The sequence below is a fragment of the Anoplophora glabripennis genome, unplaced genomic scaffold (genome assembly GCF_000390285.2).
Source record: "Anoplophora glabripennis isolate ALB-LARVAE unplaced genomic scaffold, Agla_2.0 scaffold1915, whole genome shotgun sequence".
Classification (NCBI taxonomy): domain Eukaryota; kingdom Metazoa; phylum Arthropoda; class Insecta; order Coleoptera; family Cerambycidae; genus Anoplophora; species Anoplophora glabripennis.
The window spans coordinates 15,581-26,430 of NW_019417989.1; the positions used below are offsets into that span (position 1 = coordinate 15,581).

General features: G+C 30.5%; 1 protein-coding gene across 1 annotated transcript; it reads right to left on the reverse strand.

Annotated features, from left to right (window-relative positions):
* Positions 1-1,341: 1,341 nt before the first annotated feature.
* LOC108916869 (N-acetylglucosaminyl-phosphatidylinositol de-N-acetylase) lies at positions 1,342-10,233 on the reverse strand. The gene is made up of 4 exons (XM_018723178.2): positions 9,673-10,233; positions 9,240-9,530; positions 7,973-8,066; positions 1,342-5,634 (listed from the first exon to the last, which is right to left on the reverse strand). The coding sequence occupies exons 1-4, from the start codon at positions 10,013-10,015 to the stop codon at positions 5,460-5,462; spliced, it is 903 nt and encodes a 300-aa protein (XP_018578694.1). The 5' UTR covers positions 10,016-10,233; the 3' UTR covers positions 1,342-5,459.
* Between the last annotated feature and the right edge of the window lie 617 nt (positions 10,234-10,850).

Genomic DNA, 10,850 nt, shown 5'->3' on the forward strand with positions numbered 1-10,850 from the left:
TTATTTTACATTTAAATCGTAATTAAATAGCTAACAAAATATTGAAAAAGCAAGTTTACTTTGCCTTAATATGTAAAAAAATTAACTTTTTAAATGAACGATAGCTTCATTTATTTATTTAATAATAGTAAAATAATTCCGAAATTGAAATTTTAATTAATATTTCGTTTAACAATAATATTTGACATTTTTGTAAATTAAAAAAAAATTAATTATAAAAGATGCATTTTTTCTGGGGTTCAGGGCTATTCTACGAATTCGTAAATATGCCCATTGTTATTTTTTCATCGAGCTACCCCAGTTAAAAAAAGAAATAAGTTTCTACGATGAATAGAAGCAGAGATATTGAAAAATTTACAGCGCGCATCAATTTGAACTTTTTATTGAATTTTTAACTTTTCTCGCGCGCGCGACCGCTTGGACAAGTTTCCCCCACCACCATGCCGCCGGACAGCGAGTACCTTCTCTTTAAACGGCTCGCGAGTCGTTAATTTTCCACATTTTTCAATGCAATTCACGGGAAATCGTAGTTTACGTCGCAAACTGTATTTTGCGAAAAATTCAAGTCTTAATATTTATAAACAATTGCGCTCCGATTAAAAAAAAATCTTATCTTGGCTCCTGTTGTTCGTAGAGGATACTTTTTTTATTTTAAAACTGTATTTTTTTTGCCAGCTGTCCATTGCATCTATTTTCGGTGAGATAGCATTAATAGCAACAATGTTATTCAAATTGTTTATAAGCGAAAAACGCACGTTTTTTTAATGCACAATTTGAGAATGTTAATGTCAAAAAAACGGTGATATTTTTTAATAGGTCGCTTAATTGCGTCTTTAAGATTACAATGACGCTTTCAGAATCATGTTTGGTTGAAAATTAAAGCCTGTACAGAGGCTTAAAGTTCATAACTTTTGGAGCCTCCATTATAAACAAATGGAATTGTGCGAATACTATTGCACCTACAGCGCCCATTTTTGGCACACTTTTGAAGTATGACAAAATCCTCAACTTGTCATAGGTTTTATAAAATTTTAACAATAAATGCGATTATTAATTTAACAAGTCTCATTTTGTAGATAATTTTACTCCCTACAAGCTGTCTGTGAGTCACTTTTCGTTAAAATTGATGATTTTCCCTGCAAAGTGAAAAAACTGTTTTCCTCACTTATTTGTTTAAATAGAAAAGTTAGCTGATAAAAGTTTTTGACTCACGAGATGAGAGATGTCTTGTATTATGTTCCTTTAGACAATTTTACAATAATCTCGCGGATAGGACTTTTTTCGAGTAAAAATTTAATTCGCTTGGTCTATTACTGTTGCACATAAATGAAACAATTTTGAAAGTTCAAAGATATTTTATTAGACATATAAAAACATATTTTAAGAGTTGCATAGCTTAAGACGAATGGATTTTTACAATGATCGTTGAAAGTTTGGTGGAACCATAATGGGCATGTTACAATGTTATAGATTCATAATATTCATATCATAACATGTCTATTATGATTTAATTTTAGGTAGTTGTTCCATAGTAGGGCATTAGTACATGACAACTTGATAAGTGATGTGACATTGGTGTACAGATTTAAAATAGCTGTAGGGATAATAACGAATTATAATATTGCGGTTTAATGTACACGAAATTAAGCCTTACTCGTGAATCGTTCACTTTTAAAAAATAAATAATCATTCAAAAAATCAAGAAAAAGCTAGTGCAGAAATGTGGTTATGTAGAAAATCTGCTTGCCGCCATTGTGACGTCATCACTAACAACCTATTACAAGTCAACTATGAAATTGGTAAGGTGAATTTACACTATTTTTTTATAATATACAGGGTGTTGCAATATTTCACCCACAAAATTGTGCAGGTCTATCGAAAAATTAAGAAAAAAGTGTCGCCCACTAAAAACCCTTCGAAATTTTTTTCTATTTTCTATTTTTTTTCATTTAAATATATTGTGAGCGTTTTCGATATACTTGCTCAACTAATAACGATGGTCCAGTTAATAATTCACGGCTTGCTGTGATTTTTGTGGAAATCATTATAGTTTTTTAATTAAAAATCTGACTATGTATTCTTAACCGGCTTCACTTAAAATCGCTATATATTAAATTTGGTCGATTTATAATGCAAAATAATTTTTTATTACAAATTTAAATTTTTTTTTGTTTCTATTTCAAAAATTTAGAAGGCATTACAAATGTTTAAAAAAGCTAATTACTGACACATTTATTTATTAATTAATTGGCAAATAATAGAGGCTTATAGATTCAAAACTGTGAAATGTCCCGACTATTATTTATGAACCATTATAAACAGATTGATTAATTGATTAATTTTCCATCTTCAGGCATTTTCAAAGCCTAAATTTTGAGATTGAAACGGAAATTGCATAAATTTAGAACTTGTTTCTATGAAATTGTTACTTCGCATTATAAATTAATGAATTTGAGCTATAAGGGTTTTAAATGATTTTGATTAAGGCTTGTAGACATATTTTCAATAGAAAATGCTAGTTGTTTTCCAAAATTTCAAACTGAATCATCATAATTGGTTTAGTAAGTATGTATAACCTTCAATCTTGTGTGCCACACTGTATGAACATTTTAAGATAAGTAGGTATAGGATATGTATTATTTTTTAAAGCTTCTACATTAAAATCAATAATATGAAATCAACAAATCAATTCTATTATAAAATTCACTATCTACTATCAAAAAATAGTTTAGAAGGAAATCGGCCAAAATTGAAGACATATTTTTGGAAAAATATGTGGAATAATTGGCTAAATTCTAAGAGTATAATTGAAATTCCTAAAAACATATTTTTGAATAAATTTAAAATGCCTTAAGATAAACAAAATTTACACAGGTATTTCACTTTTTATCGTTTATAAGAAAAAATGGTAACTACTATGAACTAGACAAAACCATTGGTGAGTAAAACTGGAGTGCTTGAGTAAAATATTGCTATATTTTTCTTGATGATTTTTATTTAAAAAAATCCAATTTCACAAGTTTTAGTATTAAATAAAATAAATGAAAATGTCAAAAAAAATGAGGCAAGATTTGACTTAAGCTCTCAATTTCGCCATAAAGGGTAAAAAGTCAAATAGGTACTGGGGTAAATTTTCATTTATTTATTTTCAAATATTTTGAATATATTCTAAGTCAGTTCTTGAACAGGTTACAATTTGAAACTTTGTACCTTGGAAACTAAGCATTTTCCAATCCATGGTTACATTTTCATTAATACTATCCAATTAAAGACAAAGATAAAAAAATCCATGAAATTAACAAAGTAGGTACATGATGAAAAGATCACTTTAAATAGTAATTTATACATTCCGTTGACATCGAAAAATGTTGAATCTGTAGAATTTAATAGATTATCTTAAAAAAGAAATAACTAAACAAATAATGAAACTTCATACCATTTATCTAAAAAAACAGTGTTTGTGGACTCGTGAACTTTTTTAAATTTTAGTTGGAGAATTTTGATGATGAAATATTGCAAAACACTGCTCTAGCTGCTTCTGTACCACTGATTTTTCGTTATATTATGTGAAACAAAAATTGTTTACTTTCAAAATTTATATAAGGTGACCAATATATCTAAGCATTTGAAACATAATCGTTAGGGCGTTAAATTTATAATAAATATTGATAATATTAGCAACATTTTGAATTATAGACCAGTAATGAATTGGGCTTCAAATCAACTTTACTTAATTTAGGCCCAGTACTTTGAGTATCGGTTAAAGATTGATTAACTAATCAAGTATAATCACAGTCTCATCGCCTGATTAGTTAATCGAGCCTTAACCGAGACTCGATGTATCGGGCCTTAGAATGTCAAATTAAATGATGTCAGATAGAGTTATTTAGGTGTCCAAATAACCTAATTGAGAATTATAACATTACAGAAGTGTAAATTTCTAAATTCGTGGTTTTATCACTACTGCCATAATACATATTGTCATTTTTGTTGAAGTAATTCTAGCTAGAGATATAATATGCAGAAGGCAACTAAAATATTTGGAGAAATTTTAAAGGTAGATTCTAGAAATTAACTAAAAAATCAGCATGAATCTGTTAGTTTTTTAAATAAAGGTTGTTAAAAAAACATTTTCCATTATTTTTAACACCCTGTATTTCGAAGTAAACTATTGCAGACACGTTTATGTTAACTTTATTGAGATGTAGAATCTGTCATTAAAACTTGGCTGAGTATTTTGGTTACACCCTGTGTAGGTATAGCATAGAATGCAAATGTCATTTTTTGAATTAATTGAATAAAATCAAGAGTTAAAACTTTAATTCCTACTGATTTTATCATATCAACTACATATGATTTTGATTGAAAATATAGAAAAGATAAATTGCTTTACATTTTAATTTTTCTTTCCATAAAAAAAAAATGAAAAATTCTCTAGTGACTCCAGCACTTTTAAATTGTCTCTAAAAACAGCCCTAAAATTATGCAATTCAAATTTTTCTGTTTTACTGAACATTTAAATGTAAATTTTTACATGCTTTTCAATTCTATGGGGACTTTGAATAAGTTATCGCTGCTATACGAGCATAGACATGACAAAATGATTTTGAAGCATGACTATGCTCTACCACAAGTTGCGGTACCGATGAAAACCTATTTGGAAACACTTAAATGGGAAGTCTTACCCTACCCGCTATATTCCCCAGACATTGTTCCTTCTGATTAGCTCTGGTACATAGCCTGGGTGAGCAGCACTTATGAAGATGTCAAAAAATGGGTCGACTCTTGGATAGCTTCAAAGGATGTGTCGTTTTTTCGACAAGAAATTAAATTCGTGCTAGAAAGACGGCAAAAAATAGTAGCTAGCAATGGACAATATTTTAAGTGACATGTTTTTTTACTATTTTTTTTTTAAATAAAGCATTAATTTTCATGAGAAAATATCGAGAACTTATTCAACATCCCAATAAATTTTTAGTTTTTAACAAAAATAATTAATTCCAAACATTTTGTGTCTTCTGTATAGAATGCTCATATAGGTGCATCCAAATATTAGCATTTAGAACAACTATTATATACATGATGTACAATTTTTTTTTTTGTTAAATGAAAACAATTATGTACAATTTTGTTAATATTTACATTTTTGATTTTTAACCATTTGCCTTAAAAATCTATAAAACGCGTTTATTAACTGAAAACAGCTACCTTTGGCACATTGAAAAATAACTTTATAGAAACAGTAACGAGAGGTAGATTCAACATACATATATATAAAGTTAGTAAAAACGTGAAAGATTTTTTTTTACATTATTTACAATTTGTCACATATTTGTGTCATTTAACATCACATTACGCAGGAGCCCGTGTTCGATAGTCGATAGTCTTTGTATAAAAATAACGAATTAAGATAATGTGATGTTAAACTGTATAAATTAAATTCCTTAAAGAAATAACATCTAATCGTCTATAACTAGATCTAGCTCTATATCAACTAAATTCATTTGCTGCAATGTGTTTATCAGCATGTACCTCGAAAAATGCATATATAAACGGCGAAACCATACAAGTTGCGACTGATGCTCCCTCATAGCCTTGTGTATGATTTTTCTGTCTTCAAAGCTATGCATAAACCTGTATCATTAAAATTTATGAGTATACCTAAATTTTTTGTAAACCCACAATTTATTTTTTAAATTACAATATAGGGTAAGGTACAAGCAGCAGTATTATTTTTAATAATTTAGAGGGGCAATTCTAATTCGTACCATTGTATTTTAAAAGGATGTTAAAATTTTGACAGTCATTAAAATTTCAACAGTAGGTATTTTGTAAACTGCAAATCATTTAAAAAACAGACATCCGATATAGGCATTAAATTATAAACCCTACTATATCATTGTTACTAAATTTTTAAAGTGCAACTGAATTAACGTGGTGACCATGGAGTTATAATAAACTCTATGACTTATGAAGAAAAGGATCTTTGTAATAACCTGTGAATACTCCCTAATTTTTAAGTATGATTTCCTGCTAAACGGTTACATATATCGGCTTGAATAAAGAGTACATAATTTTTTCTGGTATTGTTTCTCTTTTCAATAATGTTTAAATTTCTGTGATGTAGCCCATAAAGTAATTGTTTCCTTCAATACCAACTGTTGGGAATCTTGTCTGTGGTTCGATATCTTTTGCATGCCTAGATTTCTAGTATTAAAGACCATTGTTTGACTTCACTTGATAATAATGTTTAGAAATTTTATTTGAATTTGTTTAAATTAGTTTAATACCTCTTAATACAATAAAGTAAAAATTAGTAGACTAATAGCTTCTGATGCCATTAGATATACAGGACAAAAGGGCCCGTCTAATTGTTGACATTGCCCACAGTTTTGGGAAGTTAAGGAGGTTTATCTGATTTGGAATTGACGAACAAATATTCATAAAAAAAATTAATATAAGCTGACTAGATTGGATACCTAAGACAAGATATTAATAAAATAATTTTTCACGATTTAGTACAGTCTTATGAGAATGCAGATTTTTTTTGGTCTTTCCACTTAGAATACGCAACAATTGACGAACAGTTTCCACAGAAACTTGTATAAATAGGAAACCGATATCTAAGGAACCGTATGACAGCTTGTAAAAATCGATTAGGTACTTGTAAGATACATAATTTATAATAATTCTCCTTCAAACTGCTGTCGTTGACTAACTTATCCTCCATATGCGTGATAGCGGCAATGTCGTGGTCTTGACGTAGCGTATTATTTGAAATTCGCAGGTGTCCAAACAAACAGAATAATCGAAAGGGAGCGAGCAAACGCTGAGCACAGAGCGCCAGCCAAATGCAACGTTGCCAAATCTAAAGGCTTACTACTTTAGTCACTAGCAAATCTACAGAAATTTTTGTTAGACTGGAGACGTACCTCCGTACCTGATAAACCTTTTTAAGCCATCCGTGGCCAGAGGGCAGCGCAATCAATGCCGACAGATCTAAGAAAGCATGCCTTAAGAAGAGGTAAATTATTCCTTTAACTGGTGTAATAAGGAAATAAAAGTATTATATGTAGTAAATAATAATGACAATTTGTTAGATCTGAGGGCGTCGTTCGCAATGCTGCCTGGATCTCGATGGTCCACAAATGTCAAAATTTGTGGGCAAGCATCATCCTTTACTTTGACTTTATGTAAACATTTTATCACTGAAGTGTAAGGGACCACTCTGTTACAACTATTATGCATGCCAATTAGTTGTTAGTAATAATTGCACAGTTTTTGATAATGAAAACTGTTATATCAAAAACTTATACCAACCAATAACCAAGGTACTTATTTTTTACACATCTCTCAACATTATCCGAGATCCACTGACCTTTTTCTATTTTTATTCCAATAATGTCAATGGAATATTGTAAAAAAATAACGAGGATGTTAAAAAGTGAAGAGTAAATACATAAAAATATGTTTTTGGTCTCAAATTAACTCATTGTAAAAAATTAAGATGAGCATAGCTTTGTTTTTTGAAAATTTTCAAAAATCACCCCTATTTAGGGGTTGAAAAGACGCCCAAAACTATTAGCATGTGAATTTTTCTATCGAATGATTCTTGATACAAAGAAAGATTTATTCTCATGACTGAAATAAACATGTTGAATTAGAAAATCCATCCTTAAGCGTGTTTAGGGGGTGGAATCAACCCCAAAAATTGAGAATATCAGAAGTAAATCACATGCTAATAGTTTTTATATCAATTGGTAATATTCAAATTCTTCATTTCTTCATTTTTTCAATGCTAAGTGGAGTGATTTTTAAAATTTTCAAAATACTAAAAGCTATCCTAATTTCAGTTTTTTACAAGTAATTTGCGGCCATAAATATATTTTTATGATTTTTTTTTTAATTCTCTGCGAGTTGTGAAAAAAGGGGCGAATATTTTATGTATATAAAATCTTTCATTTATACAAACCTGAATCTTGATAGAAAAAGTGATACTGGGATGTCCAATAATAACCAATATTTCCTTAAAGTATTAATGGATTCAAGGACGTATACCCCACAATCTAAAATTTAATTTCACTTATTTATCAAGAATTAAAACAAAAAATAAACAGTATTCCAGCGTCAATATCACATGCCAACTAAAATTGTTGAAAAATAAATTAATAGTTATAACTCATTTTCAACACTTCTTACTTTACATTTCATGAATTTTTACAAGCCACGATAATGCCGAGCTTAGGCAACCGATATTGCACGGCTGGTACTGTTAGCTAAAAATTCCTAAATGTTGGCGTCACCTATGTTAATGATTCGTTTACAATCAATAATGGCAAACCGTTACATCTCGCTCGAGATAATGCAATTGCTGATTGGTTGAACAGTATTTCGTGAAAAATTACACCAATCACAGTCGATGAAACAGAACGTTGTGTTTTAATGTAACCTTGATATTACTATTTTAATAATTTTTAATTTTACCGAAATTTAATGACCAACATGAAGGAAATAAAATTACCTACGGTTCCAAACAAAATTACTGGTCACATGGCTTGCAATCATTTATGAAGCCTCAGTGTGTTTATTATATCGATGTAGTGTAGAACACAACAAAAAAAATTTTAAAATAAGTTGGAAAAAATGTTTACCATTTAACTGATAATTTAAAACAAATACAGTGTAGAGATTAATAATATTGCCCACACATTATTTTTATATGAGGAAAAAAAGTATTTGGTCAAGGCAAAATTTCATCTTTATTGTTAATGGCCAGCGTTACAACTTAATTTTTCTAAATGGCAATTTCATTAGAACGGGCTTGAAATTATCTATTCGACAGTAAAAAGAGTGAATTTGGATAGTTAGCTGTTGGACATTTTGAAATAATTATTACAATTTCATTTTTAATAATCGACTGCATATTGCAACGTATCTCCACCCTTAAATTTGATTATGGTACCTATTCTAAGTTTTTTTTTTAATTTTTCAAAAACAACATCCAAATGTCAATTTCTTTATATGGTTGAGTTTTTTCAATTCCCTACTATTTAATAAAACTGGCAGTCATCAAAACGGTCTCGACATTAAAGATGAAATTTTCATCAGAGTGCATTGCCTTGATCAAATCACAAATCGACCTGTTAGTTATTCTATTTTTCTTTAAATAAAGATAATAGTGGGTAATATTTAAATCTTGTACCGTATAATAAGGAGACAGAAGTATATTATGTACGTACATTTTGGCAATTTTCTGTCTAGAATAAGATTTGCGACGCCATAATATATGCAGCAATGATTACAGTGACGTGATACACCATATCGGTCAAATGTTATTAAAGTCGTTATATTTAGTGTATCTACTTGATAGGAAATAATGTGAGAAATCAATTCTGTTGGCCATCGAACATCCATAGTATCAGGAAGGTTGGTATGGCTGTGAATAAAAATGTTACCCATTGGTATACCCAATATTTTACAAGAATTGTATAATTCTTTTTTCCTCGTTGAACCCATACCATAGTTTTGACCTAAAAATTTGAAGTACATTATCAGAAACGTGAAACAGATACAATTATATATAAGTAGTGTTATGGTTAAAATTGATAATAGGAAGACATTAACATAATCGGTTGGTTATTTAAAATTTTGCAATTTATTATTGGTACAAACCAGTTGTTAAACACATGAGATACACTTGACAGTTCTTCTTTCTTGTGTAGGTAAGAATTGTAGGGCCAAAAAACATGCATTCATCATCAGGATGTGCAATAACAAATAGGACCCTTTTTGCATTTCTTGTTTCTCGGTTGAAGGTAATATATTTCCTTTTTACCATGAAGATATATAGAGTTATACATACTATTATGTATAAAATACAGGCTAATATTAAATGCTCCACTGTGTCTATTAAATATCGCGTTAAACTTGAAATAAAATTACCAATATATTGACTTATATCTTCCACTAAATGTCGACAACTAAACTCTTTCCAACCATGGAGAGATCTATTCATTTCAAACTAGATTGAGACTTATAAATAGATTTGCCGTACATCCGCAATTATAAATAGAATATTTAGAGTCGACAACAAATGCTTCAGAAATTCTTGACATTTGGGGTTATGTCACTTTTCTGTTGTCGCCTAGATAATCGAAAATTGTAATATCATAGGCAATTTTATTTTGATGATTGGAATTGTTTCCCTTCTGTGTACCAAAATTATTTAACCTAAAAAATCAATGATCAGAAACCAAATATTAGATCATAGAACAGAACATCTAGCCTCGGAATGTCCAAAAGGGTGTTTTTCGAGATGCTGCTGCATGCACCGGTGAAAACCGGTGTAATGGTATTACACCTAATCCATTGTTACCTTACACCTAACCATTGTCACCTGTAGTAATTCTAGGTGGCATTGGTGGCAATAATTGAACCGTTTTTAGATTCAGGAAAGTATCAACTTTTAGCCAAACTCTGATATGATAAAAGTCTTTGTTCAGCGAATGGTCAGACCGGTCAAAGTCGTTCGGCAGACAAATATTTCGTTGGTCAGCCCAAACAGTTGATTGGAAATATTGGGCAGGTTTTAATACACGCGCCATTATTCCATGGCTAGAAATTGGCCTCAATGATTTGGGATCGAGGGGGATTATCCCTCTTTATCCTGCATCATCTCGTGTAGGCCTGGACAGCCTTCGTAGGTGGGCCCCATCCGTCGTCTACCCCGACCGCAAATGCGGCCGGTGTAGACGTTTTGTGGGACCTCCTTTTGTCCTGGCTGGGCCCCGCCGGCTAGGGCCCTTTCTTCTGGCGCTCTTCTTGCTTCGCCGGCTCGTCTGTGTAAACCC

Coding starts and splice junctions, on each gene's coding strand:
- LOC108916869 (XM_018723178.2), bottom strand. CDS start 10,015: ATGAATAGATCTCTCCATGGTTGGAAAGAGTTTAGTTGTCGACATTTA. Junction 9,531..9,672: donor TCTCATGTGTTTAACAACTG/GTTTGTACCAAT, acceptor TCAAATTTTTAG/GTCAAAACTATGGTATGGGT. Junction 8,067..9,239: donor AGACAGAAAATTGCCAAAAT/GTACGTACATAA, acceptor ATTAAATTTTAG/ATTGTGGGGTATACGTCCTT.